This window comes from Panthera pardus, unplaced genomic scaffold, assembly GCF_024362965.1.
Source record: "Panthera pardus isolate Hobbes unplaced genomic scaffold, ASM2436296v1 HiC_scaffold_11, whole genome shotgun sequence".
NCBI classification, from domain to species: domain Eukaryota; kingdom Metazoa; phylum Chordata; class Mammalia; order Carnivora; family Felidae; genus Panthera; species Panthera pardus.
Genome location: NW_026526666.1, coordinates 28,394,392 through 28,415,518, shown reverse-complemented (window position 1 = coordinate 28,415,518; position 21,127 = coordinate 28,394,392). Strand labels below are relative to the sequence as shown.

General features: G+C 36.4%; 1 protein-coding gene across 10 annotated transcripts in view; it reads right to left on the bottom strand.

Moving 5' to 3' along the window:
* Positions 1 to 21,127, bottom strand: part of EVI5 (ecotropic viral integration site 5) — a 241,354-nt gene that overhangs the window by 133,413 nt on the left and 86,814 nt on the right. For all 10 annotated transcript variants that reach the window (XM_019437920.2, XM_019437919.2, XM_019437921.2 and 7 more), the window contains 6 exons: positions 20,670 to 20,894; positions 19,846 to 19,920; positions 13,775 to 13,900; positions 12,276 to 12,419; positions 10,593 to 10,682; positions 10,387 to 10,484 (listed from right to left, as the gene is read on the bottom strand). In XM_019437920.2, the coding sequence (XP_019293465.1) occupies positions 10,387 to 10,484; positions 10,593 to 10,682; positions 12,276 to 12,419; positions 13,775 to 13,900; positions 19,846 to 19,920; positions 20,670 to 20,894 (758 nt within the window). The remainder of the gene's footprint in view (positions 1 to 10,386; positions 10,485 to 10,592; positions 10,683 to 12,275; positions 12,420 to 13,774; positions 13,901 to 19,845; positions 19,921 to 20,669; positions 20,895 to 21,127) is intronic.

Sequence of the window (21,127 nt, the reverse complement as noted above, 5' to 3'; positions counted from 1 at the left end):
TTCTTTCTGATTTAGTCTTTGTGCATGTGTGTGTGTGTATTAGTCATAATCACTTTTTAAGAGATTTTAAAAAAATTTTTAAATTTTTAACTCCAGTGTAGTTAACATACAGCATCATATTAGTTTTAGGTAGACAATATCTACTCTTAAATTATATAGAAAACAGGATTTGGAATTACAAACAAAAATTACAGTAATACTAGCTTTTAGACTAGTAATTGTTCTTTTTTAAAGTATTAGCCTCTTAAACCATGTAGAAAACAAGTAGTAATAATCCACTGTTACAATAACAGCTTTTATAATTGCCCATGTGTTTACATTAACTGAGATCTTTATTTCTTGATACAACTTTGATTTACTGTCTAGTGTTCTTTACTTTCACACTGCAGGAATGAGCATTTCTTGCAAGGCAGGTCAATTGGTAATGAGCTCCCTCTGGCTTTGTCTGAAAACGTCTTGATTTTTCGTCACTTTTGAGGGATGGTTTTGCCAGATATAGGATTCTTGGTTGACAAGTTTTTAATTTTTTTCTTTTACCACTTTGACTACATTGGCCCATTATCTTTTTGGCCTCAAAAGTTTATGATGAGAACTCTGCTTGCAGTCTTATTGACAAACCCTTGTATGTGGTGATTGGCTTCTCTTGTGCTTTCAAAATTTTCCCTTTTGCAAATGTGATTATGATGTGTCTCAGTGTGGGTCTCTTTGACTTCACTTTACTTGGAGTTCTTGAACCTTCTTAGATGTTTATATCCATGTCTTTCAAAAAATCTGGGAAATTTCCAGCCATTCTATCTTCAAATATTCTCTCTGCCCCTTTCTCTCTCTCTTCTTCTGGGACTCCCACAATGTGTATGTTGGTACCCTTCATGATTTCCCACAGGCCTCCTATGCTCTGTTCACTTTTCTTTGATCTTTTATCTTTTTGTTCCTCAGATACAGTAATTTCCAATATTCTACCTTCAAGTTCACTTATGCTTCTGCCTGCTCAAATCTGCCTCTCAATCACTCTTTTTCATTTTAGTTCTTGGACCTTTCAGATCTAGAGGGTTTTTTTTTTTGGTTTGTTTGTTTCTTTTTAGGTCTTCTATCTCTTTATTGACATTTCCATTTTGTTCACACATCTTTTTCTTGGTTTTCCCCACATCTAACTTCAGTTTTTTAAGCATCTTTTAAAATCTCTGTCTACTGCATCTGCCATCAAGTCTTTCAGATATAGTTTCTATTTACAGCTGACCCTTGAATAACATGAGGATCAGAAGTGCTGTCACCCTTGCGCAGTTAAAAATCTATGTGTAACTTCTGACTCTGCAAAAACTTTACTAGTGTTGACTGGAACCGTTCCTGACAGCAAAATGAACATATATTTTGTATATATACATATATTATAATCTTACAATGAAGGTAGCTGCAGAAAAGAAAATGTTATTAAGAAAACTGTAAGAGAAAATACATTTTCAGTACTGTATTGCATTTATCAAAAACAATCTGCATGTAAGTCAATGAGCACAGTTCAAACCCGTGTTGTTAAAGGGTCAACTTCTCCTCCCCTCCCCCACCTTTGGCCATACTTTCTCTTTTTTTCATATGCCTTGTGATTTTTGTTAAAAACTAGATATTAGAATCTAGTAATGTGGTAACTCTGGAAATCACATTCTCTCCCTCTCCCCAGAGTTTGCTATTTCTCATTATTGGTTTTGTCCTTTTGACTGTTATAGGCTGTCTTTTTGCTAATGATCAACCTGAGCTGTAAAGTGTCCTAAGACCTTTCTGAGCCTTTGCCTGAGCACACACAATCACTTTGTAATTTCCCCCATATATGCAGTTGTTTTTCGGTGTCCTAGTCTTTCCTGTCTGGCTCCCAAAAGGGGAAAAAAAGAAAAAAAAAGGGAAGAGAAGGGACAGCCCTTTAAATCTCTTGGCTGCAATTTCAGCTGGAGGAAGAGAAGACTTGCAACAATGGAAAGCAGTGTAACAACAATGGGGAGAGGTATAACACCAATGACTGCTCACTTCCTTGTACCTGTGATCAGAAACAGCACAGCAACCAGCAATCAGAACACACAGATCCCTAGTATCTGGAAGACAAGGTCATTTTTGTCCACCCTGGTTCCCCCAAGTTGCACGCAGGTGCTCCAGGAATAGAAACACAGCTGCATGCCATGTGGCTGAAGGGCGGAAGATGATACCAAGGGTGTTAATGTGCTGAAAGTTGAAAGTGACCAAACTGAGCACAATTCACCATCCAACCCTTCCCCTAGAAGTCAGAAACCTTCAATAAACCCCAGAGTTCCAAATCAGTTATATCAGATTCTGCCACTGCAACTGTTGTCTAAATGGGAGACAGATTCCTGGTGTTTTCTATACTTCACCTTCCCACAATCCTCTGTCCACAGTGACATTTTAATGTAGGTTGTTATGCCCATTTTGAGGCTTAGGAAGTTTGGAAAACTTGCCTAAGGTCATACTCTTGACTGCTACACTACCATGCCTCTTATTCTGGTATATCTAAAAGAATTTGATATCCAAAAGAATTCATAAAAAAGACTCTCAAGAGGTGCAAAAAGCTTTGATCAATGGCTTCACCGCTGAAGTAAGTTCACAGTTTTCACAAGTGCCTATTTTTAAGTGGGTATTTTGTTATATGTCAAGTGATAAATGTTATCGTTATTCACTCACGCTACTAAAACAAAACATTAGGAGTCATCATTTAACCCCAACACAGTCACCAAGCATGTTCAATTCAACCTCCTCAACAATGCTCTAAAATACATTGTTCTATCTTCATCTGCATGGAGAGTGTTTTTTAATAAACTTTATTTTTGAGAAGAGTTTTAGATTTACAACATAATTGAGAAGAATATATAGTTCCCATATACCCTGTCCCCAGTTTCTCCTATGTTTAACATCTTACATTAATATAGTACATTTATAACAATTAATGAACTAATATTGATACACTGTTAACTAAAGTCAATACCATATTCAGATTTCTAAGTCTGTCTAATGTCCTTTTCCTATTCTAAGATCCCATTCAGGGTACCACAGTATATTTAGTTATCATGTCTTCTTAGGCTCCTCTTGGCTATGACAATTTGTCCGATTTTCCATGTTTTTGATGACCTTGATAATTTGAGGAGTACTAGTTGGGCATTTTGTAGAATATTCCTTAATTGGGATTTGTCTCAATTTTGTTCACGATTATATTGGGATTATGGGTTTGGAGCAAGAACACCACAGAAGTCAGTCCCATTTTCATCATATCATATCAAGGGTACAAACTATCACCAGGATATCACTGTTGATTTTGACCTTGATCAGTTGGTCAAGGTGTGCTTATAAGATGTCTACAAAGATACTTTAAAGTAGCTACAGAACTACTTTATTCCCCTTTTCCTGGCAGCATTTTTAGGCCTTCATAATAGCTTGCCTAAACTACTACAGGAACCTCGTAACTGTTCTCTCTACTGCCAGTTTCATAATTCAATATTTTCTGTACACTATTACCAGGATGACATTTTTAAAATGTTGATTTGGATCATGCAACGCCCAGAGATAAACTGCTTCAGTGTCTATCCATTACATTCAGGTTACATTTCAAAGCTTACTAAAAGTAACCAGGGCTCTTGGGAGAAATTACTTGTTCCTGTGCAGGAGCAGGTAAGGCACAAGAGGAGTCTAGAGAGTTTTTTCTGTCTTAAATAAGGATATTCTCAAAGAATCATGGGAATATGTTTCACTGGACAAAGCAGAGACAATTTGAGAGTGATGGATTATAATTCACCAAATAAAAAAAGAGCCTACAAATTCACACTTATATAAATAAATGAATTAATATATTAGAGAGAAGCTCTTTCTTACAGTATAATGCCAATTAATAAAGCAGGAATGAGGGAGTGAGAAAATCATAAGGGAAGGCTTGGTAAAGAACAGGAAGTTATATAATCTCAAAGCATCTGGATGCAAATACTTAGTAATAAAAGGCAAAGTAATAACTTCATAGTAGTGAAATCTGGCAAACATCACCTTAACCCAATGATTAGAGATAACATCAATTTTGAGACAAACGAGTTTCATATGTCCATCGCACAGTTAATTGAGAAGACATATCATTGGTATACCTGCCAAAAATGTACAATCTGAATGTAATCATGAGGAAATGTCAGAAAATTCCAAACTGTGGGATTTTCCACAAAATAACTAGCTTGTACTCTTCAAATACATCAAGGCCAAGAAATACAAAGAGTGGAGGGACTGTTTCAGATTAAAGGAGACTGATGTGACACAACAACTAATGCAATACATGATTGTGGAGTACTTAGAATGGATCCAGGACCCGGGAGGTAAGAAAGGGGTAGGGAGTGGACAGGAGAGAGGGTTGGGAGGGCTTGGAAGGGGAAACAGTTATAAAGAATATTATTGAGGCAAGTGATAAAACTTGAACATGCATGGGGAATTATGTAATAGTACTGTATCTATGATAATTTCTTTTGATTAACTATTAGGTTCTGCTAAAAAAAAAAAAAGAAAGAAAGAAAGAAATCCTTGTTCTTAGGATGTACACATTCATTCACGTATTTAAGAAAAACAGCACAGTATCTCAACTTACTTTCAAATGGATCCCCCTAAAAACAGGTATGGATTTTCTAACGTTTATTTATTTTTGAGACAGAGAGAGACAGAGCATGAACAGGGGAGGGGCAGAGAGAGAGGGAGACACAGAATCTGAAACAGGCTCCAGGTTCTGAGCTGTCAGCACAAAGCCCGATGCGGGGCTCGAACTCACGGACCGTGAGATCATGACCTGAGCCGAAGTCGGATGCTTAACTGACCGAGGCACCCGGGCGCCCCAGGTATGGATTTTCTTACATACACATGTATTATTTTAACTTTTTAAAAAGTTTAAAAGTATGCCAAAAAAATTTTAACAACCAAAATCAAAGCCTAAGAATGACTGCTTCCAACTTTTCTGTCTTAAAGAACCTCTGAGCCTTTGTACATATTATCTACCTAAAATGCCCTCCTTCTCTTCACCTGGAGAACCCCTACCTACTCTTTACACAGCAGAAAGAGTGAAATTTTAAAATAATTTCTAATTATCCTCTAATGGCTTCCCCTCAAAACCTAAGTCTGGTCTCTGAGGAGGCCAACATGTCCAACAGAACTTTACAACAAATGTTCTAGATACGTGCCATCCAATATGGTAACAACTAGCCAAATGTAAGTAAGTAATGAGCACTTGAGATGTAGCTAATCTAACTGATGAATTAAATCCTTATTATAATTCAAATAGCCACATGTAAGTAGTAATTACCTTATACCCTTCCTTATACAATAGCCCAGGTTTACTTTTTTACTCTAATTTATTGTAAAAATGGCTTGCATACAACACCCAGTGCTCATCCCAACAAGTGCCCTCCTCAATGCCCATCATCCATTCCCCCCCCCTCCACACCCCTCATCAACCCTCAGTTTGTTCTCTGTATATAAGAGTCTCTTGTGGTTTGTCTCCCTCCCTCTCTGTTTGTAACTATTTTTTCCCCTTCCCTTCCCCCATCGTCTTCTGTCAAGTTTCTCAAGATCCACATATGAGTGAAAACATGGTATCTGTCCTTCCCTGGACTGACTTATTTCAATTAGCATAATACCCTCCATTCCGTCCACATTGCTGCAAATGGCATGATTTCATTCTTTCTCGTTGCCAAGTAGTATTCCATTGTATATGTAGAGAGGTCCTAAAGGTGCGGTGATGAGAGAATTACAAAGCAGGGAGCTAAGACTCTCCAGGAGATGAAGCATCGGTCCCCTGGATCAAGCCTCTTTTATTTTTGCAAATTGTTAACAGCAAGCACATACAACATACTATTCGGCATCTTGACAGGTCGTGCACTTACAATGTATTCCATACTGCATGGTCATGAGTACATCTGGTGCCAACAAAACATTCTTATCCCAGACCTGGTGTCCATATGGTGTCCTTCTGGAAAGAACGTGCAGTCCCAGCGGCTTTCTGCCTGGGAATGAAACTGTTTTCAGTTCCTTGCTGCTCCGTCCCTTTCCTTAAAGATGGTGCCTCCGGCTTCTTGTTCTCCAACAGTATATATAAATCACATCTTCATAATGCATTCATCAGTTGATGGACATTTAGGCTCTTTCCATAATTTGGCCATTGTTGAAAGTGCTGCTATAAACATTGGGCTACATGTGTCCCTATGCATCAGCACTCCTGTATCCCTTGGGTAAATTCCCAGTGTGCTATTGCTGGGTCGTAGGGTAGTTCTATTTTTAATTTTTTGAGGAACCTCCATACTGTTTTCCAGAGCAGCTACACCAGTTTGCATTCCCACCAACAGTGCAAGAGGGTTCCCCTTTCTCCACATCCTCGCCAGCATCTGTAGTTTCCTGAGTTGTTCATTTTAGCCACTCTGATCAGTGTGAGGTGGTATCTCAGTGTGGCTTTGAGTTGTATTTCCTGATGATGCAAGACGTTGAGCATCTTTTCACATGTCTTTGGGCCATCTGGATGTCTTCTTTGGAAAAGTGTCTATTCATGTCTTCTGCCCATTTCTTCACTGGATTATTTGTTTTCTGGGTGTTGAGCTTGGTAAGTTCTTTATAGATTTTGGATACTAACCCTTTATCTGATATGTCATTTGCAAATATCTTTTCCCATTCTGTTGGTTGCCTTTTAGTTTTGTTGATTCTTTCCTTTGCAGTGCAGAGGCTTTTTATCTTGATGAGGTCCAAGTAGTTCATTTTTGCTTTTGTTTCCCTTGCCTCCAGAGACGTGCTGAGTAAGAAGTTGCTGCGGCCAAAATCAAAGAGGTTTTTGCCTGCTTTCTCCTCGAGGATTTTGATGGCTTCCTGTCTTACATTATTAGATCTTTCATCCATTTTGAGTTTATTTTCGTGAATGGTGTAAGAAAGTGGTCCAGGTTCATTCTTCTGCATGTTGCTGTCCAGTTTTTCCAGCACCACTTGAAGAGACTGTCTTTATTCCATTGGATATTCTCTCCTGCTTTGTCAAAGATTAGTTGGCCATACATTTGTGGGTCCAAATCTGGGGTCTCTATTCTATTCCATTGGTCTGTGTGTCTGTTTTTGTGCCAATACCATACTGTCTTGATGATTACAGCTTTGTAGTAGAGGCTAAAGACTGGGATTGTGATGCCTCCCACTCTGGCTCTTCAATATTACTTTGGCTATTCAGGGTCTTTTGTGGTTCCATACAAATTTTACGATTGTTTGTTCTAGCTTTGAGAAGAATGCTGGTGCAATTTTGATTGGGATTTCCCTGAATGTATAGATTGCCTTGGGTAGTATTGACACTTCAACAATATTTATTCTTCCAATCCATGAGCATGGAATATTTTTCCATTTCTTTGTGTCTTCTCCAATTTCCTTCATAAATTTTCTATAGTTTTCAGCATACAGATCTTTTATATCTTTGGTTAGGTTTATTCCCAGATATTTTATGGTTCTTGGTGCAACTATAAATGGGATCAGTTTCTTTATTTCTCTCTCTGTTGCTTCATTATTGGTGTATAAAAATGCAACCGATTTCTGTACATTGATTTTGTACCCTGCGACTTTGCTGAATTCATGTATCAGTTCTTTTGGTGGAGTCTTTTGGGTTTTCCATGCAGAGTATCATGTTGTCTGCCAAATGTGAAAGTTTGACTTCTTCTTTGCCAATTTTGATGCTGTTTATTTCATTTTGTTGTCTGACTGCTAATGCTAGGACTTCCAACACTATGTTAAACAACAGTGGTGAGAGTGGACATCCCATCCCTACAACAGCCCAGGTTTAAGTACCCTTTGCTCCCTACTATGTTCTGGACTTCATTAGCCAACACACTCCTATTTGCCTGTGCTACAGTTACACTGGCTTTTTGCTGTTCCTTAATTATATCAATTACATCCTGGCCTCGGTCGTTATATTTACTGTTCTTTCAGCGTGGAATACAATCTCATGGTTCCCTCTCTTACTTCTCTCAAGTGTCAGCTCAAATGGTACCTTATCAGTCTATATATCCTATCCATGTTCTACCTAAAATAGCACCCCATCACACTATGCCCTTCATCCTGTTTTATATATTGAATATTGAAGGAGTGAAATGTCATGATTTCTATTATTTACTTACCAATAAAATAGAATTTTATCTACTAGGAAAGTAGATGAAATAAATGACAAAATATTAATGTTCAATCACCATATTGTACACTTGAAACTAAAGTAACATCGTGTGTTAAGTATATTGGAATTAAAATTTTTTAAGACGTCAATATTAACTCTTCAAGCTAGATGATAATTTCTTTACTATTATTTCTTTATTATTCCAGTGTCTCTTTCTGTATTTTTGAAAATTATCCCAATTGAAAAAAAAGGCAAATGAAATATGATCTAGAGCTAATGAGCAAACTATTCTTTCCTTCACAATTAAGCTTCATAAAAGGAGAGTGAAATGCTATGTTGAGGTAGGTTGTATTTTGTTGCTTTTAAGTCAGAACTCAAAAATACCTTTGTACATTGAAGAATTAAACAGAAAGAGGGGATGAAGATAAAATGAGAAACAACTAGTGGAGCAAGGACCTGGAAGAGATGGAAATGACATCATGAATTAGCACTGTAAAGGAAAAGAAATACTATATTCTAAAAAGGAAGAAAAGAAACATGGCTAACTCTGCAAGCTGCAAGTTACAGGAGAAAAAAACTTCAGGGAGTTTGAAAATGATGGCTGATGAATTAACAAGTAAAATAATCTGAAGAGCAGATGTGGTAAAATGGGGAAAGAATCTGGGGAAAATGGTAAAATCTGAAATAACTGCCAGGGTGATGGGAGAATTCATCAAGGACAACACAAAAACATACTTAGAGTGGCAATGCAGATAGAACTTAATGCCAGCAATCTGTTTATGCAATTTTCTCCAACACTTGGCTACATGAATACATGTACAAAACATCAGAGGAGCTATACTTATTCAGACCAGAGGAAGGCTATTAAACATCAGAATAGAGATCTTAAAGTGGAACAGAGACATCATATGAGGAAGGGAGTGAATGAAGTAGAGGGTCAGAGATTAATAAGTAAATAGAATAACTAAAATTTCAGAAATGGGATTATACTGGTCACAAATAAAATCTACAAGAAGAATCAGTTATCCTGTAATATATAATTAAAGTAAAATAAATTTTCTTTTTGGCTAGTGTGATTTAAATGTGGTTCTACCAGGGCACCTGTGTGCCTCAGTCAGTTCAGTGTCTGACTCTTGGTTTCAGCTGAGATCATAATCTCACAGTTCATGATTTCCAGCCCTGACTCAGGCCCTGCACCGATAGACTCTCTCTCTCTCTCTCTCTCTCTCTCTCTCTCTCAAAATAAATAAATAAACTTAAATAAATAAATAAAGGTAAATTATAATAAATAAATGAACGAATGAATGAATGAATGAATGTGGTTTTACCAAGATCTAGAAGTTAACATGGCTCCTAAAGGTTTTTTTCAATTACAGAGCAGAATAGCTTTTTGATCAATAATGTCTCAAGATGATGGTGTAATATGATTTAGAAATTTCACAAGTAACGTATTAATAATAGTGAAAGTTCATAAATTGTAGCTTGTTTTTGTGATTTAGAGCTAATTTTAATAACATAATTCTCACTCATATTCTAATATACTTCCTGGGATAGAAACACCCATGCGAGTTATATCATACACATGAAACTAATTTCATGCTACAGCAGGGAAGGTATTGAGAATTGCTAGCATAGAGTATTGCTAGCATTTTAAAGCATCCTGTACAATAGAAACTAGTGTCAGGAATGGTAATTATGGTCTCCAGCTTCGATTTATTTAAACACTAGAAGCTAGAGGATTAAGAGTTGTCATTCTTAGTACTTTTACCATATTTCAAAAATTAACCTTTGTGAGCCAAGACTGCTTACACCTTGAATTTCTATTAAATATGTATCAAGAAAAGTTTCATTCAAAAAGAATACACAATACAACTTCAATTCTCAATCTATACTTCATACCTATCTTATTGGCTAGGCTAATCCTGAACTTAAGTGACACTTTGGGGTCGAGAGGAAAAGAGTGTCAGTGAAGCGGATCACACCATAAAAGTGGTTTTCAAAGTAACAGTACACTCACACGTATAAACTTACCAGGTTCCTAATTCCAGTCAATGTGGAATGGGAAAGGGGAGAAGTATGAAATTCCAACATTAGATTTATGTTAGCCAATACCACCAAACAAAATACTACATTTCTATAAACTGAAGAGGAAAATGGCACTGATCACTGGACTCTTTGATGTTTCTATTTAATTTCCTATATGCTCCAACAAACCTCCATAACTAAAAACCAAAATATAAAATACTTACTTTTTCATTTTTTTTGAGTTATATTTGACTTGGTAAGCTGCCTGGATTAATTTGTCTGGGCCACCATCAAACTGATGTGGAATGACCTTCTGAAAGTGCTAAAAAGACACATTAAAAGAAAAACATAAGAACTACTTAGTGCTGTTTCTTATTAACTAATTAACAGTAAAATCTAAAGACACTCAAGAAATCATGAACTGACTTACCTGTAACATCCCTTCCATGTCAAGTTGCATCAGTTCTGCCTGATTCATTTGAAGAAGTGCCAATCCTACTCGAAATACTATTTCTAAACCCTGTGGAAACACATTTCATAAAGTCAAACTTCTCTTACTATTCCATTGACAAAAACTAATCATTCAAAAAAATATTAAGGTAAACATTTAGGGATCTACACTAGAAACTGACAAACATCTCTGCAAAAAGTCAGATAGCAAATATTTTAGACTTTGTGGGCCATGTGGTCACTGTCACAAATACTCAACTCTGCCACCACAGCCCAAAAGCAGACAAAGACAACACAACAAAAGGGCATGGCTATGTTCCAAGAAAACTTTTTACAAAAATAAGTGAAGGAACGAATTTGACACTTGAACCAGGATGATTAGTACATAAATCAGTTTGCTGACTCCAAACTAAATTAATTTAATTAGGTAATATAACCTGATCATCCCAAGATGTAGTTAATAACAACTAACATTGGGTTTAAGATGTTGTATTTATTTATTTTTAACTTAATTTAATTCACTAAGGTGGGACTTGAATTCACCACCCTGAGATCAAGAGTCACATGCTCTACCAGCTGAGCCAGCCAGTCACCCCTGATTAAGATGTTATTAATTATTATTAATAACACTTTAAAGTGCTTGCTACCATTTATCACTTAACCTTACTTCCTACCTTCTCACCCAAAATACAGAATAAAAGATAAAGGATGACTCTACATGACCATGACAATTAGAAGAACTACCTGCAAAATATTCATAGAATAGAAGAAACTTAATTATGCTCATTACTTCTTGCTCTTTGGGTAACAGATGCACTGCAATAATATTAACTGTAAGGCAAATTTCACCTTTCACTAATTCTCACTGAATCAGTAAGAATGGATTCACCTCCTGAATCAATCAGGAAGCAATACAGACGTCTGATTAAGAGTGTGGGCCCCAGGGTGCCTGGGTGGCTCAATCAGTTGAGCATCTGACTCTTGATTTTGGCTCAGGTCATAATCCCAGGATCATGAGATCGAGACCTGTGTTGGGCTCCACGCTGAGCATGACACCTACTTAAGGTTCTTTCTCTGTCAGGGGCGCCTGGGTGGCTCAGTTGGTTAAGTATCCGACTCTTGATTTCAGCTTGGGTCATACAGTTTGTAGGTTCAAGCCCTGAGTCAGGCTCCGTTAGTGAGAAGCCTGCTTGGGATTCTCCCTCTCCTCTCTCTCTGTGCTTCCCCTGCTCGCTCTTTCTCACTCTCTCAAAATAAATAAACTTAAAAAAAAAAAAGATTCTCTCTCCCCTTCTGCTCCTCTCCCTAAGTTCATACTCACAATTGCTCTTAAAAAAAAAAAAAAGAAACAAACAAACAAAATCCCAAAAGAGTGTGGGCTCCAGATTTTGACTGCCTGCATTTAAATGCAGGCACTACACCACTTAGGTGCTGTATCCACAGACAAGATACTTAACTTTCCTCTAAGTCTCAGCTTCCTCATCTATCATTTATTAAATGGGGAAACTAACAAGTACTTGGTAGGTATTTTACAGGTTTAAAGGAGAGCATCCTTATAAGTAGTTAACCATGGAACACATGAGTGTCCTATATTGTTCTCCTCATTGCCCTGCTCTAATGATTAAATCCATGATTCCTTCATTCAGTCTGCCCACTAGCTTACCTCAGACATAAAGATATCAAATATCCTTGTTGCAATTGGTAATGGAAAAGTCGTAAGAAAGATAGTCAGAAACCAGGATGATGCATACATTGAGGTATGAAAACTCTGAGACTGAAAATGTACAAAGAGCTCTGGAAGATGCTCCTAAAGAAAAGAAAGGAATTAATTAAGACACAGTAAAATTCAGCATTTTAAACCAGAGTATTGTGTGTATACTAATAGCCTATTTCAAAGATTAGATCAGGCATCACTTAGAAAAGTTAAGATGTAGAAATTGATACATTCAGGAAAGTGGTTACTATCTGGGAAAGGAAGAAGGGGAAAAGGATGTGCAGGCAGAATTTAGGCTGTATCTAGAACATTTACTAATAAAAATAACAATTAAAACAAATAAATAAAACTTTAATATTTATTTAATCATGTTGGTAGGAACACAGCTGTCTGATATTTTCTGTACTTTTCTAAAACAGTAGTAATTCCAAAAAAATTTTTAAAGAAAAGAAATGCTACCTTGAAATACTTTCTGGTGCTATCTACCATTGATCACCCATCCTTACCTTCCTACCTTTTCACCCAAAATACAGATGCTTCCTCAATTCTAGTAATTCAAAACATAAATGACACATTAACTGAAAATAAACCAAGAGAAATTAAGGTTGGTTAAAAACATTATTTCAGAAAGAAAAATTTATTTAAGATTCATCTCAATTCCCATTTTATCTTATCTTTAAAATGTGCCAACACTTTGCATATCTCCTGCAGGTAAGGCAGCCAGGGAAAAGCAGACTCATAAAAGGGCTTTCATGTCTGCTGAATCCTGAACCTATATTCTTAAGTTCTGCATATCTAATTGAAATTTAAGTCAATGAGAATACTTACACCATAATATTACAGGACAATATTACAGTAAACTAAAAATATATATATAAATTAACTCTAGAAGGGTAAAATATTTCAAAAATATTTTTCACTTGATTTTGATTCCTCTCCTCCCCTTCTCTACACCCTCACACAGTCACTACACTCTGAGTCTTAAACTAGCAACATAAAAGCATTATTTTAAGAAAATATTACAGGCTAGCAAAAAAAGCAAGATAAAAAGGGAAAGTCAGGAGAGAGGACTGAAAGAACAGACAAGCCTCAAAAGAAGTGAACTGATGTCAGTGTCATGTCATGAGCTCTTGTGAGAGCAAAGTCTCTATAACAATAATAGGATACAATAGGGCATAAAAAGGAAACTCATGCATTTAGGCAATGTGGTTGCGATATATTTGGCATAAATGCTTCAAGTCTGAATATGAAAACTGCAGTCAAGTTCCAGACTGTGCTCTACCAGCAGATAGCATCTAACTGATGTGTTAACCAACCAACAATCATGGGATTAAAACACTGACTTTTCAATTGCTAAAATGCTTTTAACATTGAATTTACTTGTCATTCAAACCAAGAAGACAAAAATACAAAGGCAATATGCCTTTTCGTTAACACTACAATTTTACCTGTATCATGCATTCAAACTGGTACATACATAGGCCCAATTCTGCCATACTTGGCTTAAAAAGTTCACGAAGTCTATAATCTTGCATTAATTTAACAAATACACAGAAAGCTTCTTCTTCTGGCATCTACAATATAAGGGGGAAAAGCAACACAGGTTAATGTTTTGTAATACACAAAAAAGCTAAATGCTTATTTAAACTAAGAACCCATCCAAGTATAAAGATGGTTTTGAATGTCCATGTGTTACAATGTTAAGAACACTGGACTAGGTATCAAAAGATTCTAATCTCCCATTCTCAGAATGAGAGGTTAAACAAATTTAACAACCTTTGAGACTAACTGCCTCACTTGCCTAATTAATGAATTCTATCAACCAATATTCCTTTAGAGTCAGATAGTTCTGTTCTCCTGGATATATACCAGTGAAAAAAATAAATACTCTACCCTCATGGAACCTGAACCTTTTAGTTGAAGAAGAAAGACAATATGTGCAATAAATCAATTAATATATATGCCAGATGGTGATGAGTGCTATGGAAATAAAATACAGTAGGGTCACAGGAAATGCTGGGGAGATACACTGCTATTTATGTAGGCAGATCAGGCAAAGTCCCTTGAAAAGGGAGCATTTGAGCAGAATACTGAAAAAACTAAGGGAGCAATTGAGGAAAAGAACAATCCTAGGAGTATAAGGCCTCAGAGTAGAATCACAAGTGGCATGCTCAAGGAACAGCAAATAGACCACTAAATTAGGAGTAATTCTGCAAGTGGTGGTTAGCTTATGGAAGAGAAATACACGGAACCAAATTACAGAAGGTTTTAGAGACCACTGTAAGGATTTGGACTTTTACCTTACATGAGATGGGAAGACTTTCAATGGTCCTAAGCAGAAATTATATGATACAGTAAGTGTTTAACAAAAAAAAAAAAACAAAAAAAAAACTTGTAAAATATATTTTCAAAGGATCTGTAAGTAACGTTTAAAGGTAACAGTTTCATATTTTATTCTTATTAACAACTGTCTCACATTTTATGTGAAACGCACAAGAAAAATATTTTACCCAAAACTCACAAGAAAAGCTATATCAAATAAGATATGAATATAAGAACTCTTTAAAGAGCTACACAGATATTCAGAATATTTTCTAATTTTCTACTGCTCATTTATTCACATTATACTAATGTGTTTTAAAAGAAACCTTGGGGAGCCTGGGTGGCTCAGTCAGTTAAGCATCCAACCTCGGCTCAGGTCATGATCTCATGGTTTTTGAGTTCAAGCTCCGCATTGGGCTCTCTGCTGACAGCTCTGAGCCTGGAGCCTGCTTCAGATTCTCTGTCTTCCCCCTCTCTCTTCCCCTCCCCCCTGCTCACTCGCTCTCTCTCTCTCAAAAATAAACATTAAAAAAATTTTTTTAAATAAAAATAAATAGTAAATAAAATAAAATAAACCTCAAAGGATCTCTAGGCATTCTTACTAACAACTGTTTCTAATAACTTTTTTTCCTGGCCTTAACACAGCCTTGGACAGAAGTCAAATGTTACTCTTAGTAAAACCTATACTTCCTTCCTTCCTCCCAACACATACAGCAACAATTCTGCCTTGAAGACCATCCTTATCAATTCCACAAGCCCTATAGCCCCACTGATTTATGTTAATCACCATAAGAAGCCACACAACCTGGAACTCTCATCCCATGTGGTTCTACTGTTCCCCAAATTTAACCCCATGTCCAGCCTTCCCTAAACCTTTTCCACAGCACTTTCTGGAACTTATACCCTGCCATCAACAAAATATGCTACCTAGATCCTCAATCTCTTTACTAAATGGTCTTTCACCTTCTTCCTCCAACTGAAACTTGGCTCCCCTAAGGGGGCTGTTTTCTCTACTATAGTACTGAAAGCAACCAGGGAGTAAAGGTCTATTTCTCTTCCTGGAACTCACTGACTCATTGCCATTGCATTACCTCCCCCTTCTCTCTGAAACAGATACTGTGGATATTACCTATTACTCTTCTTTTTTGTAATATCTACAAACCTCTAGGTCACTCACCTGAACTTTACTCATTTTCATGAGGATTAATTCCCTGGCCTAGCAGATCTTACTTAGCCTTCCTTTCTTCCAATGATCTTAACTCAGGTTCTAGAGCCACACAGCTTATGGTTCAAATTCCACTTAGCTACATGACCTTAAGCAAATTATTTAATCTCTCTGTTGCTCAGTTTCAACATTGGTCAAATGAGTAAAATAACAGCACTTATTTCACAGGGTTGCAATGAAGATTAATAGAGTTATATGACCTTGCAAGCCTATCACTCATTTATATCACACTACCTTTTTTCTGTTCCCAACTCTCGTGTGTTCTTTGCTGCCTATACCCTGTTATATTTATTCAGTCACTTAAATCCACAATAACTTTTGCCTGTCTCTCTCAGTAATAATTCCAACTGCAAAACTCTACCCTTGGATAAATCAAACTCTAGAAGTACATCTAGGCAACGGAGAGTGGTTGGGTAAAAACAAAAGACTTTACCATGCTGGCTGATCTCACTCTGAATTCAGAACCACTAATGTCAGTGGATCTTTAATGTTTCTGGTATGCTTTATTTCACTAATTTAATCACTCTCAATCTATGAGGCCACCATTTCAAGCTTTCTTCTCTATCCTCAAGCTTTCACGGCCTCCTTCCCACTCAACTAATCTAATGACCTTATTTCGTACTTAAATTTTTTAAAAATTAGAAGCAATATAAAGAGAATTTTCCCATTCTCACACTATCATAAATATCATCCTACCTGCATCTGCATCCATTTTATAGCCTCTTGTCTCTCTCTTCCATTGGCCTGAACCTTTACCACAATTCTGGTCTCATATTTCCAACTGCCCACTTACATTTCCACTTGGACGTCTGATAGACATCTCAAACCACTCCTAATTTCCTACTCTGCCATTCCTTGCCCAAACTTCCACTCAAAATCCATATGTGTCATCACTGTCTCCTTTCCTTTTACTCCACATCCAATCTATCAGTAACTCCTGCTGGCTCTATATTAAGATTATTTCAAGAACCAACCACTTTCGACCAAAGACACCTAATCCAAACCACAATCAAAAGAGTAGTCCATTGTCTTTCATGAAAAACTCTAAAAGCCTCCTCATGGGTCACTCTGCTGCCTCCTCGGGCTTCCTTCCCAACAATGTATTCCCTATACAGCATGGAACTGCCCGAGTGTTCTTTTCAAGGCTTGAATTAGAACATTTCACTCCACTGCTCAAAATACTCTAGTGGTTTTCCATATCCTCAGTAAAAGTCAAAATCCTTACAAGGTCCTACATGACATGACCCCTTACTACTTTTCTCATCTCTTCTCCCACCACTACCTTCCCCTTTCCATTCCACCCCTACCACCCCTCATTGTACTGACAGTGGAAATGAATAAATTTTTTGTCTTATAAGGATTTCTGCTCAGGGCACCTGGGTGGCTCAGGAAGTTAAGCATCCAACTTCAGCTCAGGTCATGATCTCACGATTTGTGGGTTGAAGCCCTGCATCAGGCTCTGCACTGACAGATCAGAGCCTGGAGCCTGCTTCAGATTATGTGTCTCCCTCTCTCTTTGCCCCTCCCCCACTCATGCTCTGTCTCTGTCTCTCTCTCAAAAATAAAATAAATATAAAAAGAATTTCTTCTCTTCTGAAATATTACAGGTTTCATTCCCTCTCTCCTCCACAAAAGCACTAATGTGGGAAATGCCAATTTTTTAAGTAAGTTGAAGTAATCAAATAAAAGACCAAAGGGGAAAAAATAAAATCACTGGGTCCTCCTCAAAAAAACTGAAAACAATGCTTTCAAAATGAAAAAGTGTAACACTGAGTAAAATATAAATATGAAGAACAATCACCTAGTTGTTTTACAGCCACTCCTTTCTATTAGAAATCTGTGCACACAAATCTTGGAGCAATTGCACTGCTACATACCTTTTCTGTGACACGGACTCAATAAGAATCCATGCCTTTTGCAAAGGTCTACTGGGGACACTATCTACCTAATTTTGTTGGAGTATTAAGACATACACAAAACGTATCCAGCACTTTTAGCTATTTTAAAACAACATGTACTAATTAAGCTAACTTTACAAAATTTTTCCTCAAACACTGAGTTATGTTGCCAAGCTAACATGTGGGAGGCAATATAGCATAGGGTATAAGAGAATTAAGTTTTAGAAACAAAGAGAGGGGCCTTTGAATCTGGCTGTACCACTCTTTCTAGCTTATGGCCCTGGGCTAGAAAATTATTGTTATGGTAATGTATTAGCTGCCACTGACAATAAAAGATAAATAAATTAATCAATAAATGAAAGTATCACTACCAGCACTGCCTACAGTGTCTTGGAGGAAAATGTGGTGGCCCCTTGAGATTCCTATAGCCCTAGGTCTGCTGTTAAAAGAGATTCGTAACTCAAGAAAAAACTCCCCTTTAAATACTCAACAGAAATGACTACTGAAAGGTTATTCTGGAACTAATATGAATGCAAAAGGAATAGAATTATGAAAAAAAAATCACTCGATTTATAATAAGAATGCTTGAGTTCAATAGTAAAAAGCCTACCAATATTAATCAACTACAAATTAAGAAAAAATCACTATTGTGCAAAACCTCAACATTAACAAAACTAGTTTTGTTTTCATTATTTACAATCTAATATCACCTAGAAATGGACAGTCATCATGCAACAATTGGCATGATATATTATAAAACAAAGTAAATATCAGTCACTCTTACTATAAATCAGTTTCTGTGACATGAGGTTTTTGCTACTCAGAAAAGTAGTGTGTATATATATTCCTGGGAGTTACAAAGCTTTAAAATTCAGGCAGAACTGCTGGGAAACTGAAGCAAAGCATGGAGCAACACGGTTTCAAATTCCTACTCTGCTTTTATCTACCAAGAAAAATCATCTTGGGCCAGTCATTGAATTTTTATTGCATGTCTACTATATGCCAAACACCACGGTAGGTTTTTACATATATTATCTCATATAACCCTCACAATGAATCTGAAAGTACACAGTGTTACCTAATTAAGGCTCAGAGACAGATTAAATGATCTAGCCCAAGTTCACAGAACTCAGTGTAGCACTGAGATGGAAAAACCAGCTTACATATATGACTCAAATCAAGCTATCTCCACGGTTTCTCTTCAGACTACATTTTAGTGTGAGAATAAGAGTACAATGGACTTGAAAAAAAATTCAACGGAAGTGAAAACACTATTTGTCATTTCCCTTCTAAGATATAAACTGGTGATCCTGCCCCTGACTTCTGAAAACATCCTATCCAAACCCACTCTAAAGTAAGTCACTGTCAATAGAAATATAGGTTATATCCCTGGGGCAGTAAAAATAATTGAGTATCTATATTTGGTTTAATTTTTTTTTTAATTATTTATTTACTTTTGGGGGTGGGGGGACAGAGAGAGAGAGAGAACATCCCAAGCAGGCTCCACACTGTCAGCACGGAGCCCGATGTGGGGCTCGAACTCATGAACCATGAGATCATGACCTGAGCCGAAACCAAGAGTCAGACGTTTAACCGACTAAGCACCCAGACATCCCATGAGCATCTCTATTTTAGAAGCTATAACAAGATAGGCATAATAAGCACTTAACTCTGTGACAACCAAAATTTCTGTGTGAATTTGCAAAGATGTATGACATAAATAAGATTTTCATACCAACACTTTAATCATATCCTCCTTAGTTGGGAAAACATTAGTCTTTATTAAATATTGACATGTAAGTTAAGATTTAAAAGTAGATACAGGCTATAGTACAATATTATGGCTCAAATGTAGACACCAAGAAGCTGAAATTTCATTACTGGAAGGACATTATTGTATATGTTATTTTCAAAACTTTTAATATTTTAAAGTGAAAATTAACTATCCCTATTTAAATTATGCCTAAAGAAAAATACCCAGTATCAAATGCTTAATAAAAACAAGAATGATTCTTTAATTCTCCAATTCAACTTCAATAAGGAACTTAGAAACTTAATACTTGTACTAACTTACCTGCATAAGCAACAATCCAACTATAAAAGCACTTCCTTGACAGTAACCAACCTCACGATCCACTAAAGAATATGCCTAAAAAGTAAAAAATGTTCAAAATACTTTAACATGATGTATTATATCTTTCTTCTCTAAAAACCTAAAAATAGTGAGATGATGGAGTAAATACCATTTTTTTTTTTGACAAGCTTCCGCTTGCTTGTCATACATGTTATCCTATTAGGGTTTAAAAAGTAGATGATTTATTACATAAAATTTTCTTTTGATAATTTCCCAGTTAGAAACCGACGCTCCTAAGGACAAGAAAATAAAGGAACTAACACTCAGTGAAGTAACAAAGTTTAAAAAATATTTATCTGATAAAGATAAAAACAGTAAGGTTAAGGTAAAGCACTGGGAGAACTGAAATGGTTCAAAAAGAAATTAATATTTTACAGAGGTAGTTGAAAAGGAAAGGAACTATTTCAAGAAAAAAGGCAATATTGAAGAAAAAATTACAATAGCACACACTCTGAAGAGCTAAGAGCTCTTACAGTGCTGGCCATAGTAAGCCGAAAACTGGTCCTAGATTGTGAAACTCACAGAAGATAAATCATCCATTTTCATAAAGGATCTTTCTATGGTATAGTGATTTATAGACTATTTGATTCTACCCAATATCAAGCAATGTGATGAATTTTCTAGGTTCTCCAAACTAGACAGTAATGTAGCATCAAAATTAAAGCAGAAATCATGCTAAAGTCAAATTTTTGCCAAAGTAACTGATTACTGTCTAATTTCAACCTTCTGAGAATTCATTTTAAAAAATTATAAACAGAACTTACCTTCATTACATTAAATAAAACCTCCTGTCCAAGGCTGTCTTTTTCCTTAAAGAAATTGTGTTCAGGATAAGTTCTAGCAATGTCCCTTCGGATCAATTTTTCACAAGGTGAGGTCATTTTCAGGAGTTCTGAATACTGATCCTTAATTGGCATACTTTGTGCACTGCATAAAAGTTGCCAAACTATTGCTCTAAAATGGTGAGGTATCCCTTTACGAACAAGCTCCTAAAAATAAAATTAAAAGTAAAATAAAATTTTAATATTGAATTATTGAAGTCTCCTACCTTAAAAGTCAAAGAAGACTTGTTGGGGATTGGAATGGAGTGGAACACTTTATCAAATTTATAATTCACAAAGCTACTCTTAAATACTAGGGAACCTTTTAACCAAGGCTAATACTTGGCCCTTGGATGTGTCCTTTCTTGTCAGGGGGGCTACAACGCCATGGATAAACCCTT